General features: G+C 37.8%; 1 protein-coding gene across 4 annotated transcripts in view; it reads left to right on the top strand.

Annotated features, from left to right (window-relative positions):
* The window catches only part of ACE2 (angiotensin converting enzyme 2), a 46,054-nt gene that overhangs the window by 9,371 nt on the left and 12,349 nt on the right, over positions 1-24,334 (top strand). For all 4 annotated transcript variants that reach the window (XM_055376641.1, XM_055376642.1, XM_019019204.3 and 1 more), the window contains 10 exons: positions 2,662-2,820; positions 5,347-5,440; positions 5,811-5,954; positions 8,208-8,320; positions 9,802-9,907; positions 12,091-12,188; positions 16,275-16,444; positions 19,350-19,576; positions 21,870-22,014; positions 24,209-24,307. In XM_055376641.1, coding sequence (XP_055232616.1) covers positions 2,662-2,820; positions 5,347-5,440; positions 5,811-5,954; positions 8,208-8,320; positions 9,802-9,907; positions 12,091-12,188; positions 16,275-16,444; positions 19,350-19,576; positions 21,870-22,014; positions 24,209-24,307 — 1,355 coding nt within the window. The remainder of the gene's footprint in view (positions 1-2,661; positions 2,821-5,346; positions 5,441-5,810; positions 5,955-8,207; positions 8,321-9,801; positions 9,908-12,090; positions 12,189-16,274; positions 16,445-19,349; positions 19,577-21,869; positions 22,015-24,208; positions 24,308-24,334) is intronic.

The raw sequence follows: 24,334 nt of genomic DNA, 5'->3' as shown, positions 1-24,334 counted from the left end.
CCACTCCTGCATGTTAGAGAGAAGACTAGAATGTGTCAAATACAACCTGTAGGATAATAGTTCAGAGCATTAGCTTTGGAAGTAAACACTGGGTTGATGCCCTGGTTCTTCTAATTTCTAGCTGTGTGACCTAGGGAAAGTTACCTGCTGTGTGCCTCATTTCCCTTATTTGTAAAGTTGAGACAATAACAACTCCCTCACAAGGTTGCTGTGAAGATTAATCAAAAAGCAGTTTCTGAGAGGTTGTGAGTGTTCAGTAAAGAAAGAAATTGCTTTCCTTTTTTTTTTTTTTTTTTTTTGAGACAGATTCTCATTCTGTCATTCAGGCTGGAGTGCAGTGGCGCGATCATGGCTCACTGCGCCTCGACTTCCCCAAGCTCAGGCAATCTTCCCACCTCAGCTTCCTGAGTAGCTGGGACTACAGGTGCGAGCCACCACACCTGGCTAGTTTTTGTATTATTTGCAGAGATGGGGTCTCGCCTTGTTGCCCAGGCTTGTCTCAAACTTCTGGGCTCAAGCGATCTTCCCACCTCAACCTCCCAAAGTGCTGGGATTACAGGCATGAACCACTACACACAGCCTATTTTCCATTTTCACTGCCATTATTTTCTCTGTCTCCTGTGTGGCTCATTACTGCCACTTCCGTGCACCATTTCCATCATGTCACATGCGTAGTCAAAACCCTCAGTGACTGCCTAATTCTCAGAGGGTAAAAGTGAAATTCCTTGGCCTGGAAAGTGCAATCATGCCTGAAGTTCTACCTGTGGGAGCTGTACTAGTTATCTATTTTGTAAAAAGTTACCACAAGCTTAGCAGATTAAAACAACACATATTTAATATCCCACAGTATCTGTGGGCTAGGAGTCCAGGCACAGTTCAGCTGGATCTTCTGCTTCTAAGTCTCATATGGTTGCATTCAAGGTGCTGGCTAGAGCTATGGTCTCTTCTGAGGCTTGACTGGGGATGGATCTACTTCCAAGCCAATGCAATTACTCAGAGGCTGTCTTTAATTATTTGCCATGTGGCCTTTTCCATAGGGTAGCTCACAACGTGGCATCTTGCTGCAACAAGTCAGCAAAGGAGAGAGTCTTCTATCAAGATTAAAGTTAAAATCTTATGTAACGTAAACATGAACATCCTGTCACCTGTGTTGTATGCTATTGGTTGAAAGTAAATCACAGGTCTGCTCATACTTATGGGGAGGGGATCACACAAGGGTGTGACCACCAAAGGCAGAGATCATGGGAGCATTCTTAGAGTCTGTCTGCCACAGGGCCAGGATCAAATGCTGGTGGCTGATTGCCAGCTCCACTGTTTATTTCTCTCAGCCCCTTTCTGTATGTACAAAAAAGGAGAGAGAGTGATTTTCTACCTCATAGTGTTGTTAAGAAAATCAAATGAGGTAAATTATTTTGCCAAGTATTCTCTACTCATCTGACTCCTACCTACTTTCAGGTCTGTCTTAGGTTGCAACTTCTGCATGAGGGCTTGGCCAAGTATGGTCACCTGCATGAACTTCCTCTTTCTTGTAACAGAAACTGCTTGGCCCACTCATAATTTATACATTATTATATACTCTTATGTTTCATTAATGAAACATTTATAATGCATATCTTATCTGTCTGATAAAATGGAAAGCAATCTAAGGACAACGACTTTTCCCCTATACATAACAAAATATAAAATAAATCATAATAATAAATAATAAATAAATAATAAAATAACATTTGTTGAATGATTAGGATGTGTTAGGCACTCTTGTAAGCATTTCATTTTTTTGTTACTTCTTCGAATCCTTACAACAGTCCTTGGAGGTAAGTCCTATTATTACTTTCATTTTGCAGATAAGACAACTGTGGCTCAGAGAGGCTAAGGTACTTGAGTCCAGGAGCAGAATTCTTACTTTCCTCAAACGTTACCTCTTTTGTGTGGTCTAGAGCAGTACAATATACCAAGTAGTTGCTCATTTTGGTCTTTGGTAAATGGAAATGAATTTGTACGTTGAGAAAAGACTACACTAGAGTAGTTTGGAGAAGTCCACTTTCCAACTGATGTTCAAGATTCAGGAGGGGGGGAAATGTGTCCTGGCATCATCACTTGCTTGATGATTTCTTTTGCTGGTAGAAAATCACCATGGCTACCAATGGCCATTTTCTGGGAAGCCTTTTTTGGGAATCCTAACTTAAGATCAAAATCCCTGGGCTAAGTCATGGCAGCTAGGAGGTTACTGTGAACCGGTTCTCATTTCTTATGGTTTCCATTGTTATTAGGGGGCTGTATTCTCATTAAGTCCACTCTGAGCTCTACTGGATTCTCTTTTTAGAGCACTCGTCTTTGAATTCTTGGCCAACTCATCTATGTCACAGCACTAAGGCTATAAATTCCAGGGCCCCACAATGTGGATTATCTGTGAGAATTCATTTCCAGTTCTGGGGACAGGACCCTTGGGAAAACCAGGCAATAGGCCAGAGAGAGAGAGAGAGAGAGTGGTCAAAAGTGGCCTGGTCACTCTTAACCTAAACCTTGACCTTCAGCGGAGTAGAGGACTAAATCACTCAGGAAATATTAAATGTTTCACCAGATATTCTTTGGACTATATCTTCTGTTCTAGCTCTTCAAGCAATGCCATTCCAACTTCAATTTTCTTTTCTGTCATTTCAGAATAATGCTGGGGACAAATGGTCTGCCTTTTTAAAGGAACAGTCCACACTTGCCCAAATGTATCCACTACAAGAAATTCAGAATCTCACAATCAAGCTTCAGCTGCAGGCTCTTCAGCAAAATGGGTCTTCAGTGCTCTCAGAAGACAAGAGCAAACGGGTACGTTTGTGAACATTTTAGCGTTGATCCCAAGAGTTGAAATATTTGGGAAATATTAAACATTAATATCACCCACAGCAGCTGCCTTTATTTGAAAAAATAATAATGCTGATGTTAGAAAAATCTCTCTCTATGCCTAGGTAAGGTGTCCATATAATTTATTATTCAAACTGGAATCTTTGAGAGTGAAAGACACTGGTAATAATTATATTCAAACACAGAGTTAAACTGAGATTGTCCCTGGCACTGTGGTGTGTATGGACACCCCCTAGTGTTAGGTCACCTTCCTGAAGGATCAGGCAGCCTGAAGAATACAGTTAGTTTATGTCAGTGGTTCTCAACTGGGGGTGATTTAGCCCTCCGGGGATATTTGACAATGTCTGGAGACGTTTTTGGTTGCCACAAATGGGGATACTGTTGACATCTAGTGGGTAGGGATGCTGCAGAACATTTCACAATGCATGGGATGGCCCCCAACAACAAAGAATGATCTTGTCCACAATGTCAACAGCAAACTTTTTTTTCTGTAAAGGAACAGATGACAGTAAATATTTTAGGTTTTGTGTATTTAGGTATTGTCTGTGTTGCAACTAGTCAACTGTGCTGTTGTATCAGGAAATCAGCTGTGGCTAATATATAAATGAACAAGTATGGCTGTGTTCAAATAAAACTTTACAAAAACAGGCAGCAGACAGGATTTGGTCTGCAGAACACAGTTTGCAGACCTCTGATATAGACTTTTGAAATATTTTTAACCTAAAATATTTAGCTATTTAAAAAGAAAGTCTTCTTTCTCAGTTGCTTGTCCTCTGGAACTTTGTATGTTCTAACCTGTGAATATAAAAATAAAAGTGCATCAAAAAGGCAAAGATAAAACCATGTGAAATGTATCTTTCTACAAGTTAACATTTATTTTTCTGCATTCTTTGGGTCCAATTATCCAACTAATTATCAATGCACTTTACTTTATCCATTCTATGTTTCTCCATTTTTTCCCCCAACAAGGACACTATAAGAAACCTTGCCCATTTGCATATAGACAGTCTGGTCTAGCCTAGGTGGAACCTAGAAATTCTATTTTTTAAAAAATCCCCAGATAATTCTAATGTGTAGCCAGGACCGAAAACCACTGAAATGCATGTAAGAGCTTAAAGTGTTTGGGAAGAGGAGGGACTCGAGGTTGCTTAGATTCAATGGAGAGGAAGCAGTGCAGATTGAAGAAGAGGTAGAGAGAGACCATGAGGGGTTTTGTGCCATGGTAAGGAATTTAGATTTGTTCCTTTGGACTATGGGATCGTGTGGAAGTTTTAAACATAGGATCTATTTCATGTTTTAGGATGACTCTCAAGGCAGAACCAAAGGGAAATAGGAGAAGGAGAAACAGATCCTTTAATCCAGTGCTTCTTAAATCAATCTGAGGGAGAGAACCATTTCCTTCCTTCCTTCCTTCCTTCTTTCTCTTCTTCCTTCCCTCCTTCTCTCCTCCCTCCCGTCTTTCCTTTCTCCCTCCTTTATTCCTTTATTTCCAATACATTGCAGATCAATACTTGCTTAAGTTCATAGATTACATGCTTAGATGTCATGGAAATATCAAATTGTTCTCCAAAGTTTATAAACTTTTATTCTCTTAATTCCTGTACTTATCACAGAATGGAAACGAACTATTTGTCACTTGCACTGGTCCACGGATTACACCTGGAGTAGCACTGCTTCACTCTATCACCTTCACTTTATCTGCAGGGTAAAGTTTAAAAACTTTAGTATGGCATAGACGGTCCCTCGTGATCTGGCCCCTGCTTGTCTCTCCATTCTCATGTCTTTCATTTCCCCTAATGAACACCATTGCTCCAGTTTCATTCAACATCTCACTGTCCCCTGGGAATGCCTTGTCTTTTCCAACCTCCTTCCATCTTTTAGACTCTTCCCTCTGCCTCCCTTCTCTACATGACCAGTGCCTACTTCTTCTCCAAGACACAGCTCTTATCTTCCCTTCTCTTTGGACCCATTCTTGAATCTCCAGGTTATTAGTTATTAATTTCTCCCTGCTCCTATACTACCACATCACTTTTTGGTGACAGTTATAGCACTTGTCATTCTGTTATGTATTAATAGTTATTGATTTCATGGCTGCCTCACTGTCCTATGACTTTATGGTCTTTGACTTGTTCACTTCAGAATTGTCAGAGTGTAGGACATATTACAGGTTCAATAAATGCTGAATGAAACAAAAAATGTACTTCTCTGTGTATGTGTAGATAAGAAAAATTCTTTGGGTTTTGGTAGATCTGGTTATTTCAATTACTCCATATATATTTATTATGTGCTTATAGCACTTTGTGCTAGTTGACAGTGGGGAAACTTAACTGGGCTATTCCTTCTCCATATACAGAAAGATACATGGCAAAGAAGTAAATTGGTGTATTTTGAGTAATCAAAAAATCATGTGGTCAAAAGGATATCTTTATATTAGCATTCTCTTCAGCAAAATTTCCATTGTTAACATTGTTTATTATCTTAAATTTGCAGTTGAACACAATTCTAAATACAATGAGCACCATCTACAGTACTGGAAAAGTTTGTAACCCAAATAATCCACAAGAATGCTTATTACTTGAACCAGGTAGGCTACTAATTTTGAGTAGTGATTATGAAATTTACTTTTCTCTCAAATTTTAAAAATGATTGCAGATATGTGTGTTTCAACACATAGATGCTCTTTTAACTTTTAGTAAAACTTTCTTGTAAATTGTATCACATTTACTTAATTTGATCAAGTCAATAAGTAAGTCATTTCATTGGTTTATTTTCTCTGCAGACATATTTTGGAACTATAAGGGCAAGGACATGAATGAATCATGAGATTTTATTTAACCACTTTATGACCTGATGTCTGCCAACCTTACTTTTAATTCTTTAAAGTTCATGTAGTTCTTTACAAATAAAATTTTTACAAAGGCATCTTTTCTTGTCTGTGTGCTTTGGGATAACAGGTTTGAATGAAATAATGGCAAACAGTTTAGACTACAGTGAGAGGCTCTGGGCTTGGGAAAGCTGGAGATCTGAGGTCGGCAAGCAGCTGAGGCCATTATATGAAGAGTATGTGGTCTTGAAAAATGAGATGGCAAGAGCAAATCGTAAGTTTGCTGATCTGTAGAGGTCCCGAAGCTCTCTGTGTGGCCGTGGGGCTATTTCTTCTGCATTACCAAGCCTGCCCTTTGATATCAGGGATACCCCTCAATTAACAATCATGTCCTCAACAATTCAGATTACCTGTTTTCAAAAGAAATTACTGGGGAAAAAGAAAAGGTGCACTGGCATTCTACAATTCAAGAAGCTCAAGAATGAGACTCAACTACAAGGCCTAAAATAAATTATCCAGGAATTATGAATTATAAGTAATCTAGGAAGATCTCAGGCCCCTAAATGTTCCTGAGGGAGTCTGGGGATTAAGGGGGGGATCCCATTTCTCAGGATGAAAGACAGAGTCACTGTCTTTTGTCTAAAGCCCCCACAGTTCACTTTCAAAGGTCATTTGTGTGTCTACCTTAGGGTGATACTCCAGAAAGAAAAAATATCAGATTAGTTTAGGCTGGAAATGTATTATTTTCTGCAGTTGTAATTATATCTCAAATTATGCGGTCATAAAAAATCTTAACATAGGAAGGAATTTCCATATCTCTTAACTTATTCTCTTCCCTGAATAGTGAGCTGAAGTCATGGAATCATGATTCACATTTTGCTTTGATGATTTACTGCCCACTGAGGTTGAGTAAGGAAGAATTTTTTTCCCACATTTGTTGTTTTAACATTTCTTTCACTGCCACTTAAATTCAGTATTCTTAAGCCTTAGGCAAGCTGGAGACAATAGCTTATCACCATTTTTAAAACAATATCCTGCATGTCCTTTCATCCAAATATTTATTTCTCTCCTCATCTTCCTGATCATTAATTGCCAATGTGAATGTAAAAATAAAAATTATTAAATTATGTTTACAAACTTTATTAGCTAATATCCTAACACAAGCTTGTGTTTTCTGATGGTGAGATACTAAAGGAAGCACATAGAAACATGCTATTGATACATATAATTTGCAAACAAACACAGGTTCACTGTGGCAAAGCCTAAGATGAGTTGGGTCTGATCTAAAAATAAAAGGCCCTGAACAAAAGAAGAATTTAAAAACTTAGAGATCCAATCACATATTTTAAAGCTAAAGATACAAACTGATGTATCAAGAGAGTACATACTCAGGATTAAGAGACTAGGAGTGTGCTTCTTTCGCTTACCAGCTGTGTGACCTTGGACAAGTGATTTAACCACTCTAAGCACAGATTGTTGGTGGGAATATAAACTGGTGAAGCTGTTATGAACAAATAGTATGAGGATTCCTAAATAAATAAAAAATAGAATTACCATATGATCCAGCAATCCCTCTTCTGGGTATATACCTAAATTAGATGAAATTACCACTTCATAAAGATATCTACACTGCCATGTTCACTGCAGCATTATTCGCAATAGCCAAGATAGGGAAACAACCTAAGTGTTTGTCAAGGGATGAATGAATAAAGAAACTGTGGTAGGTATATGGAATGGGATATTATTCAGCCTTGAAAAAGAGGAGATCCTGTCGTTTGCCTCAACATGGATAGACCTGGAGGACATTATGCTAAGTGAAATAATCCAGACATAAAAAGAAAAATATGGCATCATCTCACTCAAAAGTGGATTCTACAAAAAAATCAAATATACAGAGATAGAGTAATAGTGATTACCAGGGGTGAGGTGGAGCAGGGTGGGATATCGGGAGAAGTGGGTTAAAGGATACAAAGTAGCAGATATGCAGGATGAACAAGTCTAAAGATCTAATGTACAACATAAGGACTGTAGTTAGTAATAATGTTTTGTATTCAGGATTTTTGCAAAATGAGTAGATTTTAGCTGCTCTTCCATGGGGGGATAATGCTTAACTATGTGAGATGATGGATATGTTAATTTGTTTTACTATAGTAACCATTTTATTATATAAGTGTCTCATAACATCATGTTGTACACCTTAAATATACACAATAGAATTTATTTAAAAATAAACATAGGCTGTTACTCTGCACAGTGGGAGTTATAATAATGACAATCTTGTATGGTTCTTGTGCTTATTAAATAAAATAATACATTTAAACTCCTGGCACAGAGCAAGTGCTTAAACAGAGATTACTTAATGTTATTATTCATTTGCATCCCTTTGAGTTGATGTTTATCACAATAAAATGTGATAAGCCTTTAAATTTCTTTTAACCTCCCAGCAAGGCTAATCTATGTATATGGTGCTTTCTCTCTTTCTTTCCCTTATGTTCTTCCCTTTCTCTTTAAAAAAAAAAACAAACAGATTATGAGGACTATGGGGATTATTGGAGAGGAGACTATGAAGTAAATGGGGTAGATGGCTATGACTACAGCCGCGGCCAGTTGATTGAAGATGTGGAACATACCTTTGAAGAGGTAAGCAAGGAACTGTACACAGAAACAGTTGTGGGGCAGTGTATGGGAAAGAGGGACAGTGACTAAAGGCATTCTGGCTCATTCTTAACACATTGGTCAGCCATTCCCAGGCCTCATAAAGTTATGGAATATTAGAGTTTGAAAGATTTTAGAGAATAATAAGACAGCCCCTACAGATGATCAGAATTGCGCTGCTTTCCTCCTTCCTTCAGTCACTGACCATTAATTACCAATAGAAAGACTATAAGAATGAAATATTATAAGAAGAAATGGTCCTTTAGATTATAAGTAGGAATGATCTTCTTGAGCTACCTGGGGCTGGCACTGTCTTCCTGTGTTAGCAGAGCTATGGACTTTGCTTTCTTCCTCAGGACAATTGATACTATTACTTTGAGTAAGCTAGTCTTCATAGGGAAGAGAGAGTTTTGTGAACAGAAATGTCCCATGGATGTTTTTCCTTCATTTTGGCCCCATGCCTCCCCTTTACCTGAACCTTCAAACTTCTGATGTGAGTTACCTTGTCACAGCCATAGTTTGGCAGAGCTATCAAAAATGGAAGTAAGACAAACAACTCCCCAAAAAGGAAATGGGGAGAAGACTTGAATAAGTACATCATCAAAGAAATTACACAAATGGCAAATAGGCAAATAAAAAGTTATTAGGGAAATGCAAATTAAAGCTATGATGAAAATCCACTCCACACCCACCAGGATAGCTGTGATTAAAAAGATAGACAATACCAAGTATTGGGGAGAATGTGGAGACGCTGGAGCCCTCTTACAGTGCAGGAAGAAATGTAAAATGGGGCAGTCACTTTGGAAAACAGTTTGGCGATTTCTTAAAAAGTTAAACACACAATTACCATGACTCTTAGGTTTCTATATGAAATAAATGAAAACATACGTCCTTATCCATAGAAAGACATACACAAATGTTCATAGCAGCAATATTCATAGTAGCCCCAAACTGGAAAACCCAGCTGTCCTTCAACTAGTGAATGAATAAACAGACTCTGATATACTCAGAGTAGCCAGAGATAGGAGTGGAACTGACTACAAGAAACCTTTTGTGGTTATAGAAATATTAAAAAACTAGATAGTGGTGATGGTTTCCTGGTAGTTTTAATTTACTGAAACTCATGGAACTACACACTTGAAAATGGGTGACTTTTATAGTATGTAAATTATACCTCAATGTAAAAACGAAGTAGGTAACAATCTTAAAAATGAATATATATTTTTTGCATCTGCTTTTATTTTGGGACCTGTGTTCTCCCAAGTATGTTTATTGGTTTATGCAGTGGAGTTATCATCAAGTTCTAGGAAGAAGGAATACTTCTAAATTTTCCAGAAATTTGAGAGAAGAAGAATTATAATTTGGGGAAATTCTACTTGTTTAAAGAATCTCCTATTTCTAGTGTTGTGGAATGGAAATTAGAATTGGTTACTCTTTGTCTTAAACTTTCTTCCTGGGCTTTTCAGATTAAACCATTATATGAACATCTTCATGCCTATGTGAGGGCTAAGTTGATGAATGCCTATCCTTCCTATATCAGTCCAATTGGATGCCTCCCTGCTCATTTGCTTGGTAAGAAGCCCCATGAATTCTTCGTGTACTTGGCTCTTTGTTATTTCTAACAATAAAATTGCCTTTTTGAGTGAGCCTTAACATAAAACTTTTGAAAAATTCTGTAAGTGGTTAGTAACATTGTAGAAATCGCATTTTGAAAGCATTTTCTTCAACTAAAACTCTATTTTAAACAATTCTCTATTGTATTACTTTTTTTGTACATAAAGAGTTATTATTTTGGCTGCAATTCAAATGATAAAGGGGTTATTTAAGATAACTAGAGAAAGAATTACAGGCTCAAATGAGAGTGGAAATGGGGAAAATAATTTTTAGTATTCAAGTTGGTTGGCTAAGCTCTTAAGGTGGAATTTGAGATTTTAGTATCATATTGTCAGAGCTTGGTTGGCTGGGGGTGGTCAGGGGTAACAGAAGGTTATAGCTTGGGCGAAAGCTTCCTAAGTTCATTGTAGACCTCACCAATTACTCTTGCTGAAAAGTGCTTGGCTTGGAATCGTATAAGTGAAAAATGAATGAAAGTGACCATCTTCCCCTCTCCCACCGCAGCAGCTGAGGCCAAATAAAATATAAATATTTGAAAATTTCATGCCATGCATACATAGCATTTCTACTGTAGTCAAACTAAGTTGCTGGAAGCTAATCTCCTCCACAGCCAAACCTCGTGTCTGTCAGCAGGAGAGAATGCGGAGAAAGGACCTGTGGAGGCTTTTAACTCTAAAGTAATATGGAAATCCTTCCTACAATGTCAATGGCAAGCATTATTTAGTAATTCAGTTTCTGCTTAAACCTGTCTGGTGTGATGGGATAATTTCTTCATTCCAATATAGACTAATTTACTGCTACATGGAACCAATGTAATACAATTCTACCTTATGTGGAACTTAAGCAACACCCCTCTGATGCCTTCCATTCATTAGTCCTGTTTCCATGCTATGAGGTTACCCAGAATGTCAATTCCTATTCTACAAGATGACCTTCCAGATATTCATAAAGAACCATCATATAAGATACAGCATAGTACCTGGTGCAATACATTTTAGTGACTATTATTGTTATTGTCATGTTTACCCTATTTTCTTTTGTCAAGTTAAATATCTTATACATTATCAACCATTCCTTAAAACCTCACTTTTCTATAATTGTTCTCCTTTCGATCAGCTATACTTTGTCAATGTCCCTCCTCAATTATCATGCTCAGAGATGAACAGTTACTCCAGATGAGGTTTGACCAACATAAAGAAAGACATGGTACCATGACTACCTTTGTTCTAGACACTATACTTCTATTGATTTAGCTCAAGTTCACATTTATGCTTTAGAAGCCAGGTCATACTGTTTGTTGGCTCATTTTTGGTCTTTTACATGTGGACTGTGCTTTAGCCTGATGTCACATATATGTTTTTATGATGGATAGGTTTTTCTTTAAAATTTAAGCATAGGACTTCACATGTATCACTACTAAATTTTATGTTTTAAAACATAAGTTTAGGGAGTACTTTTTTTTTTTTTTTCAGAGTCTCGCTCTGTTGCCTAGGCTGGAGTGCAGTGGCTGATCTCAGCTCACCGCAACCTCTGCCTCCTGGGTTCAAGCGATTCTCCTGCTTCAGCCTCCTGAGTAGCTGAGATTACAGGCTCAAGCCGCCATGCCCAGCTAATTTTTGTATTTTTAGTAGAGACAGGGCTTCACCATGTTGGCCAGGCTGGTCTCGAACTCCTGATCTCAAATGATCTGCCTGCTTCAGCTCTGCAAAGTGCTGGGATTACAGGAGTACTCTTCATGAAGTTTGTTGCCCCATTTTTTTGGCACCAGGATTCTGGTCCTGCTCTTAGATTGACTTTTTCTAGATACATCTTCTTTTTTATGGTCCCTGGCCTTGGAATACAACTTAACATTTGTTTGAGATGTTTACAAGGTCACCAAGTTAAGTACACGAATATAGGAATAAAAGTGGAATTTAGTTACCAGTTAGTAGAAGTTCCTGAATGATGATCTTATATGATATCTTTTGAAGCCAACACTAGGAATTACTAACAGCTTAATTTGTAATATTTTGTACCATGGATGGTAGATTATAGAAATCTCTTTCTAATTTACAGTGTCAGTGATGGTCCATATATTTAATAAATTATGTCTACATTTCTGCTGTGTTGTCATATACTAACAGATTCTTTTTTAAAAATAGGTGACATGTGGGGTAGATTTTGGACAAATCTGTACTCTTTGACAGTTCCCTTTGGACAGAAACCAAACATAGATGTTACTGATGCAATGGTGGACCAGGTAGGAAAAAGAGCCCTTAAAAACTAAATCTAAATTCTCAACTTCATTTATTTTTATGTCATCCTGCTATTTTTATTTTTATGTGAAACCATGTAAATAAAAAATTTAAGCTAATTGAAGTTTATTTCTTATGTAGCTATATTTTCATGGAAAAGCAGTTTACAATGGCCTCAGATACCTTGAATTGCAGGTGTAGTATTGATGTCATTGAAAGGTATTTGAAATGGAGATTACCTGAGTTTTCCATTAAGCGGTAAGATGTAGAATTGTCAACTGGTTGGTATCACTCATTCCAAAGTTTGTCATTGCTAAGTAACCAGCCAGTAATCTCTATGGATAGTAAAAACAAGAATATTATGAGGGGATTTTTGCATATTTAAAAAATTATTAGTGTTAAAAATATCACAAGAATCTTTAAAACAATTTTAAGTAACATCTTTATTACTACTTTGGTTTAATTATTTAAATGTGCTAGGTTCCTCAAAACACAAGTAAGTACATAGCCCATAGACCCAATAAAGCAACTACACAATCGAGACTACAAAGCAACCGGCTAACAGCAGCATGACAGGAACGCTTCACCTAACAGACAGAGAGTGGCAAATTGGAGAGAAAAACAAAACCTAACCTTCTACTGTCTTCGAGATTCATCTCACGTGTAATGACACCCATGGGCTCAAAGTAAAGTGATGCAGAAAGATCTATCATGCAAATAGAAAACAAAAAAGAGCAGGGGCTGCTATTCTTGTATCAGATAAAACAGACTTTAAACCAACAACAGTAAAAAAGGACAAAGAGGGTCATTACATAATGATAAAGGGTTCAATTTAACAGGAAGACTTAATTATCCTAAATATATATGCACCCAACATTGGAGTATCCAGATTCATAAACATAGCACTTTTAGACCTAGGAAAAGACTTAGACATCCAGAAAATAATAGTGGGGGACTTCATCACCCCACTGACAGTGTTATACAGATCATTGAGGCAGAAAACTAACAAAGAAATTCTGGAAATTCTGGACTTAAACTTGACACTTGACCAACTGAACCTAAGAGACATCTATAGAATATTCCACCCAACAGCTATGGAATATACATTCTTCTCATCTGTATACGAAACATACTCTAAGACTGGCAACATGCTCAGTCATAAAGCAAGTCTTAGTAAATTCAAAAAATTAAAATTATACCAAACATATTCTCAGACCACAGTAGAATAAAAATAGAAATCAATACCAGGAGGAACTCTCAAAACCATGAAATAACCTGGAAACTGAACAACTTATTTCTGAATGACTTTTGAGTAAACAATGAAATTAAGGCAGATATCAAAAAATTCTTTGAAACAAATGAAAACAGAGACACAGCATACCAACAACATATCTGGGATGTGGCAAAAGCAATGTTAAGAGGAATGTTTATAGTGCTAAATGCCTACATCAAGAACCTAGAAAGATATCAAATTAATAATCTAACACCACACTTAAAGGAACTAGAAAAACAAGAACAAACTAGTTCCAAAGCTAGAAAAAAAGAGATAACTAAAATCAGGGCAGAATTAATGAAATTGAGACCTAAAAAATCATACAAAGGATCAACAAAATGAAAAGTCAGTTTTTTAAAAGGATAAACAAGATGGAAAGACCTCTAGCTAGATTAACAGAGAAAGAGAGAAGATCCAAATAAGCACAATCAGAAATGACAAAGGTGACATTGCAACTGATCCCACAGAAATACAAACCTTCCTATTGAGTACTATGTTCATATCTGGTTGATAGGACCAATAGAAACCCAACGTCAGTATCACACAATATACCCTTGTAACAAACCTGCACATGTACTCCCTGAATTTAAAATTAAAATTAAAATTAAAATTAAAATTAAAAAATTATCAGGCCGGGCACGGTGGTTCACAGCTGTAATCCCAGCACTTTGGGAGGCCAAGGTGGGTGGATCACGAGGTCAGGAGATCGAGACCAGCCTGGCCAACATGGTGAAACCCCGTCTCTACTAAAAATACAAAAAAAAAAAAAATTCGCTGGGCATAGTGGTGTGCGCCTGTAGTCCCAGCTATTTAGAAGGCTGAGGCAGGAGAATCACTTGAACTCGGGAGGCAGAGGTTGCAGTGAGCCGAGATCATGCCACTGCACTCCAGCCTGGGTGACAAAGTGAGACTCTGTCTCAAAAAAAAAAATTCTCTGTGTTCCCTTCTGTTGATGAAATGGTATTATAGTTATAATTATGTATATTTGTTCATTCAACTAAAATTCTACATTTCTGAGTAGAATATCTAATCATATTTATATTTGCCTTATAAAATTTCCTCAGATAATTGCACCATAATTTACTATTTGTGCATTGCTGAACTTTTGCTTGTTAATAGTTTTACATCTGTAAGAGGCAATGCAGTGAACATCTTCACATACATAACATACTCCTGGGAAAAGTCCACTGCAGAATAAAAAGTGAAACTGCAAGGGCCTCTAAACTCTTGTAGCTGTTCTAGCTCCACTTTGAAGTTGAGCAGCAGTATAGGGCCATCTTGATGTAGATTTTTAGTCTTTCTAAAGGGTTTTTACACCCGTCTCTTCTATTGTCATCTCTGACTCAGGATAGGTATTGTGACAGCTCCATGCTATAGGTGAGGAAACTGAGGCTCAGGTAAATGATTTGCCCAAAGTCACAAATCACACAGCCTCATTCTTTCTGTTTTTTTTTGTACCAATTAACCATCCTCACCTGCCCCTGCCACCTTCCCACTACTCTTTCCAGCCTCTGGTAACCATCCTTCCACTCTGTATGTCCACGAGTTCAACTCTTTTGATTTTTAGATCCCATAAATAAGTGAGAACATGTAATGTTTGTCTTTCTGTGCCTGGCTTATTTCACTTAATATAATGACCTTCAGTTCCATCTATGTTGTTGCAAATGGCAGGATTTCGTTTTTTTATGGCTGAATAGTATTCCAATTTGTATGTGTACCACATTTTCTTTATCCATTCATCTACCGATGGACACTTAGGTTGTTTCCAAATCTTGGTTACTGTGAATAGTGCTGCAACAAACATGGGAGTGCAGATATCGCTTCAAAATACTGATTTCCTTTCTTTTGGGTATATACCCAGCAGTGGAATTGTTGGATCATATGGTAGCTCTATTTTTACTTTTTTGAGGAACCTCCAAACTGTTTTCCATAGTGGTTGTACTAACTTACATTCCTTCCAGCAGTGTAGGAGGGTTCCCTTTTCTCCACACCCTCATCAGCATTTGTTATTGCCTGTCTTTAGGATACAAACCAAAAAATTTTTCATAAATATAATTTGGGTGGCTGCACATTATTCTATTTTTCAAAGGTATCATTTATTTAACCATTCTGATGGTCGTTTCAACTTTTTTCTCTATTAAAAATAATTCTCAATGTAATTGTTGAATCTAATTTCTGATAATTTTTTAGGTTAGTTCCTTAGAGACAGCATTACTGAGACAAAGAGAAGAATTTCAAATGCTATCCGTGTGTGTTATCAAATTACCTTTTGGAAAGGTTATGCCAATGTATATATCCAACAGAAATAATGCTGCTATTTTAAAAATGACATTAGCACTTTTTTCCATTTTAAAATTTTATTGTAAATTGACATTTATTATTGTATATATTTATGGGGTGCAAGGTGATTTCATGATTTATGAATACAATGAAAAATAATTAAAGCTAATTAACATATCAATTACTTCACATACTTTTTTTGCAGTGAGAACATTTGAAATTTACTCTCTTAGCAATTTCAAAATGTACAATGTTCTATTATTAACTATATTTACTATGCTGTGCAGTAGATCTCAAAAAAATAAAACCAACTTATTCATCCTGTTTGAGACTTTGTACGCTTTGACCATCATCTCCCCGTTGCCCCCACCCCATAGCCTCTGTAACCACCATTCTACTCTCTGCTTCTACCAGTTCCATTGTTTTAGATTCCACACATAAGTGAGAACATGTGGTATTTGTTTTTCGGTGCCTGGCTTATTTAATTTAAGAATGCTGTTGTTTTGATGCTGGAATTAATACTGTTCTCTTTTCCCAGGCCTGGGATGCACAGAGAATATTCAAGGAGGCCGAGAAGTTCTTTGTATCTGTTGGTCTTCCTAATATGACTCAAGGATTCTGGGAAAATTCCATGCTAACGGATCCAGGAAATGTTCAGAAAGCAGTCTGCCATCCCACAGCTTGGGACCTGGGGAAGGGCGACTTCAGGTAGTGGGACTGATACTTACACAACTGATACTAAATGAGAGACAACAGAGGCAGGCTGAAGTTTAACTTGAATTCTTTCTCTGCTTTTCTGAGCACAGAAAAGATAAGTTAATTCTCCTTGAACTAAGGCTGGGAGTCCAGGAGAGCACATTTGGGTTTTCCCAGGAAAAGAGGATTGCCAGCAGGCTCTAACTTGAACCTGTGGACAATCTGCTTTCTTTGAAATATCATGCATCCATTGGCGTTGTATGGTAATGGGGATGGTTGCACCCATATCAGGAAAGATTTGGTGCTAAGATTTTTGGAAGATGGACCTATGAATCACACATTGATCTTCCCCTCCATGTTTCACTCTTGTGAATGAGACAGAATAGGTGAATAAATAAGCTTGGATCGAAAGGAGAAAGTGGTACATGTCATAAGAGAGACACAGGGCATGCTCTATGGAGAACTGGAAGAAAACTGACCACATTTGCAATAGGAGATAGGATCAGACCGTGCTTTACAAGTGGGATTTGAATTAGGTTTGGAAAGACAAGAAGGATTCAGATACACAGAGTCGGGAGGAGGACCCAAGCTGTGAGAACAGCAGGATCAAATACAGAGAGGCAGGACCTGACCTGCATACTGAAGTCGGCAAGTTAGGCTAGAATGAGAAATAAGTGAAGGAGAGTTTGTGTAATGTGGCAGAATGAGCACAGGCTTCAGAATCCTAGGTGTGTCACTTAATGACTATGCAACCTTGGACAAGGTATTTAACTTTCTTTGGTTTCAGTTTCCTTATTTTATAAAGTAGAATAGTAATTCCCAGGTTGCAGGCTTGTGAGAGCCTTAGGTTGGATTCCCTAGCTTGAAAAGGAGATCGTTTTACAAGTGCTTCATTGAGGAGAGCTCTGAGGCAGAGGGGAATGAGGGAAGCAGGCTGGGACAAAAGAGGGAGGTAAGTAAGGATATGATCTTTACTGGAAACTTGGCCTCAGCCTTATCCCATGAAGCTCTCTGGAGCATAACTTGAGCCACAGACTAGGCCACACCTCAAGACAAGGGGGCTAGCCTTTTATATTAGGTAGTCTTTGGCTGTGGACTGCCCCAGAGTATGGGAGAGCATAGCCCCCATTTAGCCAAAGGCAGTGAAGGGAGCAGCTGTAGGCCCTTATCAGCTGTGACTCAGGCAGCTAGGGGATGGTGGATAAAGTCTTGGCAGGCCCGCACCAGCATTGACTAGGGTAGGGATTGGATCTACAGTCCTTTTCTGTAAAGGGCCAGATAGTAAATAGTTTAAGCTTTGCAGATCTCTGTTACAACTACTCAGCTCTGCCCTTGTGACATGAAAACAGCCATAGACAATACACAAACAAATGGATGTGGCTGTGTGCCAATAAAAATTTATCTATAAAAACAATGGCTGGCCAGCAGGCCATAGTTTACTGATGCCAGTACTAGAGTGAGGCTTAAAAATGAGAAAGTATAAGTAAGTTTTCAAGCACAGAATCTTACATACAGCAGGAAGTAAATATATAGTAGTTATTTTTATAATTATTTCAAAAGAGAATAGAGAGAAACCAAATTAGAAAAGTAGGTTGGGGTTGTGAAAGGAAAATAGATTTACTGAGCATGAGATGAATATATAACTGAATATTTCCTTACCTTCCCCCTTTCTCTTGCAATGTGTGGATTACCATGCCCTCCCACTATCCCCTCCAGCTCACTTTTCTCCTATAAATGTTGAAGCCCTCAAAATTATTTTTGGAGAAAGGCACAAACCACAGACTGTTTCTATAAATTCTGTGTTCTTTTCTTCTGGGCATGTTCTTAACCTTGGCAAAATAAACTTGTGAATTGATTGAGACCTATCTCAAATAGTTTTTGGTTTACAGGGTCATATTGGTGTATAAAAGGTGGCTGAGTTTATTCTTGAGCAATGAGGAGGCCTCGCAGGATATAGGAGGGGGTGGTGACATGATCCAAGTGGTATGAAATACATTTAGGAATCTACTGATGTATGACCCCTACACCCACCTGAATGAAAATGCTCTTGCTAAGTTAAAAAGGACCACCATCTCATTGCCAAATGCAGTTCTTATCCCACTGGGCTATAGCAGCATTAGACAAGATTTACAAGTTGTCTTTCAAATGCTTTTTTTTTTTAACCGACTTCCACATTGTCATTCTTTTCCAGATTTCCTTGACCTCTCTGATTGTACTTTCTCCGTCTCCCCTGAATAATCTTCCTCTCCCCACTCCTTAGGTACTTGGACCTTCTAAAGGTTTATCTTTGGTCCTCTTTTCTTGCATTCTATTCCTGTTCCATGGCCCATCATATCTATTTCCCAACTTACATGCTAATGATTCCCAAGTTTCAATTTGCAGCCCCTACTACTATTTCTCTATCCTGGCAATACCAAACAGCGTGCAGTGTCCTGAATGCCACATTTCCACCCCCCTGCCCCTAAGCCTTTCTCATTGAGCACTAGAACATCAACTTCCATGTCATCTACCGGGCAAACTCCTGCACATTGATTAAGGTCCAAATTGCTCATTGTATCCTCAGTCATGCGCTTCTTGGTGTTTCTAGGGAACTGTGCCTACATTCACTCATTTTTATGCTCAAGGCTGTGTGTACTGATCACTTATAGAGTACTTGCCTCAGAATTCTTGTAGCGGAGAACTCTGCTTATCTGTCTTCCTGTTAGTCTATGAGCAAGAGAACAGGATTCAGCCGTGCCCATTGCTTTATATTGAGCAACTAGTACTGTCTCTAGGACATAAGAGGTGGGTATTCAAGATTCACTGGTGAATAAATCTTGGAAAGATGATTCATGCTACCAAAACCCCATACAACTCCACTGTAATGGTTAAATGAGAGTCAGTGAGATTCATTTTCATCTTGTCCATTTTCATGCAGGATCCTTATGTGCACAAAGGTGACAATGGACGACTTCCTGACAGCTCATCATGAGATGGGGCATATCCAGTATGATATGGCGTATGCTGCACAACCTTTTCTGCTAAGAAATGGAGCTAATGAAGGATTCCATGAAGCTGTTGGGGAAATCATGTCACTTTCTGCAGCCACACCTAAGCATTTAAAATCCATTGGTCTTCTGTCACCCGATTTTCAAGAAGACAATGGTATGGACATTTTCTCATGGCTTGTTTTGGAGTTTCTTTAATCTGATGTGGGAAAAGGTATTTATTATCTTATGTAGGAAATATTTACTTTTTGCCGCATAAGGTATGAGGTATTTATGGGTAACTGGAAATTACTACTGGTGAAAAAATTTAAGTATATATCAGAACATGTCAACTTTTGGTTTTGTATTATTGAAAAGGGAATAAGAGAGGTAACTGAATGAATGGACTTGGGATCCTGTGAAATATCTAACAGAAGTTTTTTTCTTAAAGATGATGAAACAGTCTCACAGAACTGAAATGGCTTGTCCAATTAGTGTCATCATTCTAACTAGACCCCTCTGGTTCTAGGTAAAAACTTCCCAAAACTTTAGAGTTGGAATAGATTCTAAAAACCATTTTATAGAGGAGTAAACTGAAGACAAGAGAGGGAAAGTAGCCCGAAGTCAAAACGCAATGTAGTGGCGGAACCAGAACAAGAGCCCTAATCTAAAGTCTTTTCCATAATATTATGCAAAGCAAAGTGTAGCTTTAAATTTTGGAATTCTTAAAGAACAGGTGTTTAATATCAAGATTAGAAGGGATTGAAACATTTTGTTCATCCTGCTGAAGCGCGAATTTCCCCTGTAACATCCCCTTAGATCTGTGCTATCCTTCAACATTTCTGCCTGAGGCAGCCCATTTCCTTTTAGATGCCTTGGACTTGATGGAACATGACAAATGTTCAGGAGATCCAATTTCTTCAGTGAGGATGCCATGGCTTTTGATTCTTCCTCATAAATGGAGGACAAATAGAGCCTAATACCTTCTTCTCTTCCGTATATTCTCTCCCCTATTTTTAGTTATTTGTGACATAAAGATCAGCTCCTCTGTCTGGAGCATTTGGTTGATGAGGTCAAGGTCATGAGCTCCATCCTTGAGTAGACAATTCACTTTGCCTTGATCTCTGGTTCCAGATACTTGGTGATCCCACAAGGGCCTGGGAGTGAGCCAGCGTAAAGCCTATCATCATGTTTGAAATAGTTACTGTAAGCACAGTCCTAGTGGATTACAGACCAGTAGCAGCATCCTCCCATGAAGAGAATAACAAACAAAGGTAGTTAACAGTAACCATACCTGCTTCCTAATTTTAAAATATCATTAATTCAAGTCAATGAACAGATATTTTATTATTTTTAAATATTCCCTGACAGCAGGTAAAAATGGTTGATGACTATGTTTCTTAAGATGGTATTAGATCAGTGATGAAATAATCTGTACAACAAACCCCATGACACGAGTTTACCTATGTAATAAACCTGGACACATACCCCTAAACCTAAAATAAAAGTTTTTTTTTTTTTTTTTTTTTTTTTTTTTTTAAAAAGATGGTATTAGACATGGTTAAACCACCGGTTTGGAAAACTCCTGCTTTTTTTCTTGACTCTGCCCCTGATTTGTGAATAATGTTAAATAAATTCCTTTATTCCTTCCATTCCTCCCTCCCTCTTTCTCTTTCTTTCTTCTTCCAAACATATTTATCGAGCACATACTGTGTGCAAGACATTTTTCTAGACACTGGAGACACAGTGATGTGAAAAGTAGATAACATCCCCTGCTTACATTTCAATGCATTTCGTTCGTACACTAGAGATGAACTCCACTGCCTCTTTATGTCACTAATAAAGGATAAAATGAAATAACATGATTTGTTAAAGCATTTTAAATTCTTGGTAAGGAAGATATCCTTACATTTAAAGTACGTTGTACTTTTCACCATCCAGTGGATAGTGCCCTCCAGGAGGGCTCTTTTGTTTTATTTCCCCTCCCTGGTTTACAGGCTTTTCACTGAATCTGTTTAGTATTTGTTTATTTAACAAAGACTCACAGAAGGCATCACGTAGCAGACATGGGACTAAGTTATACAGTCTTAAATGAGACATTAACAGTCACTGACTTCATGGAGCTTTCCAGAATAAACAGTGTGACTGGGAAAGTGGATGAAATAGCTCTAATGAACTCTGATAAGAGGTATTTAAGGGAGGAAACTGAAACTAATGAAGAAAATGAGGATTAGAAGTAACTTTGGGTTTTATTTACCTGTTCTGTTCCAGGGCTTCAACCTACTCCAAATCCCTTAGCTGAGAAAATAAATATATACATATCATTATGAATACTGTCAATTTTTCTCATGTATCCTTATAGTAAGTACATCTTGAGGAATAATATTTTGAGGTTAGGAAAATTCTCTTTAACACAAAACATCCACTGTCATCTTCATCGTAATATTTACCCTTTTCTATTTTACTTTCAGAAACAGAAATAAACTTCCTGCTCAAACAAGCACTCACGATTGTTGGGACTCTGCCATTTACTTACATGTTAGAGAAGTGGAGGTGGATGGTCTTTAAAGGGGAAATTCCCAAAGACCAGTGGATGAAAAAGTGGTGGGAGATGAAGTAAGTCAATGAATATGCAATCAGTAAAATGTTTTCTAATGAGTTTGCTGTGTATTTAAAAGCGTTTGACTGGCGTGTACACACACACACACACAAGCACACATTAACTAACTACTTTTTGTATTTTTAGTTTGTTATATTTTATATTTTAGTCTCCATTTGGATACCATCTCCTCAGATAAAATTTCCTTGGGTCAGGTGACACTACTTCATACTCTATATTCTTAAGTATTGGCTTACTCATTAAACTATGATATTATGTTGAAAGTGATCAATTTATTCATTTTACATATTCTTTTATCCAGCCTTTTAAACAAAATGGTGACCCCACATTTTAGGCAAAGCACTGGGGATCCAATGTTAATAATTTCAGGTATGGTCCTCAACCCCAAAAAACGTTTAGTTTATGGCAGGATGTGGAAAATTAAACCACTGCAATTTGTAGTGTTGTGATGGGAGGGTACAGGGTCCGTTAGTGTCCAGGGGAGATCCAAAGCCCAACTGGGGGTGTCAGATGAGGAGAGGCATTTAAGCCTTGAGAAAGGTGTGGGTGTAGAGGGGAACACAGAGAATTCCAAGCTAGAGAGAACCTGACACATTTGGGCAACAGTGACCATTTCCATGGTTGCAGCACTACGTTACTCATTGCTGTGTCACAAGTGCCTCACACTGTGCCTGTCACATGCAAGTATGAAATAAATAGGTTTTTGGATGAAGGAATTATAAGAGAAAAAGAAAAAGAAGGAAAAAAAGAAAGGAGAGAGGGAGGGAGAGAATGGAAAAAAGAAAGAAATCTACTTTTTACCATCATAGACCCTGGTCAATTATTTCTTTCTTTATTTTTTTTATATTTTCTTTTTGAAGTGAAGAACTCATGTGTAACAAGCAGTTCCACATGCACAGGTTTAAAACAGTACACTTCTTCTGTCAAGATTATCTCTGTTAACATAAATCGTACTTGGGAGGAAAGACGCAGCACCTATAAGAACTGTTTCCAGTGTTTAAATATTACTGAAGTTATGTCTACAATGATCCTGCAATTTTAAAGGAAAAATGTATTCCATTTAATCAAGGCCAAATACATGATTTTGCTACCTTTTTTTCTGGTTGGATTAATCTTTTGATCCCTCTTAGCTTATTTTAAAGGCACATGGAATCAGATCCTTAGAGTGATTCATTAATGCATCAATTGTTCCTTTGTTCAATAAATATAAATTAATTCTTTCCACAGTGTCAGGCACCATGTTTGACACTGGAATTAGAGAGAAGACCAAGACACAGCCCCACCCTCTAGGAGCTCAAGTCTCTAGGGCAGGAAGTTACTATAGTTGAATAACTACAAAACGGGGAGATAAATGGCAAAGGAGGCACAACTAGAGAAGGCTAAAGGAGATTGAGGGGTTAATTCTGCCAGAAGGTGGATGGGATCAGGGCCAGGCTTCACAGAGGAGGGAACACTTGAGCTAGGTAGGTGTGGAGAATAAGTAAGATTTCAATTTTATTAAATTCTCTCTGCCAGGAGTACATGAAGTGTGGTGCCTGAGAGGAATTATTAGGGCTTTCACTGTACATTTTTGGCCATGCAATGCACTTTATGAATTTTATTAAATTAGTCTTTTGAAGACATAGCTATTTTCCAAGGGTATATTCTGGCTGAATTAATTAAAACTAAGAGATAACCACATAATGAGCTTTACTGTCTGATTTTTTAAAAATTTTTATTTATTTTTTATTTTTGTAGGTGATTTTTTTTTACATTGTTTCTATTTCACCCAACAACCATTTCTAATATAAATACCATTGATTGGCTGGACACGGTGGCACCTGTAATTCCAGCATTTTGGGAGGCCGAGGTGGGCAGATCACTTAAGGCCAGGAGTTTGAGACCAGCCTGGCCAACATGGTGAAACCCTGTCTCTATTAAAAATACACAAATTAGTTAGATGTGGTGGTGCACACCTATAAACCAAGCTACTTGGGAGGCTGAGATGGGAGAATCGCTTGAACCTGGGAGGCGGAGGTTGCAGTGAGCCAAGATCGTGCCACTGCACTACAGCCTGGGTGACGGAGTGAGACCCTGTCTCAAAAAAAAAAAAAATTTGATTGATGAAACTGCACTAGTTATGCCCACCTGCTTGTGATGCTTGTGATGGGTGATCCACAGCTAATGTATTGTTTTCTTTTCTCCCCAAAGGCGAGAGATAGTTGGGGTGGTGGAACCTGTGCCCCATGATGAAACATACTGTGACCCCGCATCTCTGTTCCATGTTTCTAATGATTACTCATTCATTCGGTAAATTACAGTTTTCTTGTTTCTGTT

The sequence above is a fragment of the Gorilla gorilla genome, chromosome X, assembly GCF_029281585.2.
Source record: "Gorilla gorilla gorilla isolate KB3781 chromosome X, NHGRI_mGorGor1-v2.1_pri, whole genome shotgun sequence".
In the NCBI taxonomy this organism is placed as follows: domain Eukaryota; kingdom Metazoa; phylum Chordata; class Mammalia; order Primates; family Hominidae; genus Gorilla; species Gorilla gorilla.
The sequence above is the reverse complement of the archived record's forward strand: the minus strand, read 5'-3'. Positions and strand labels throughout refer to the sequence as shown.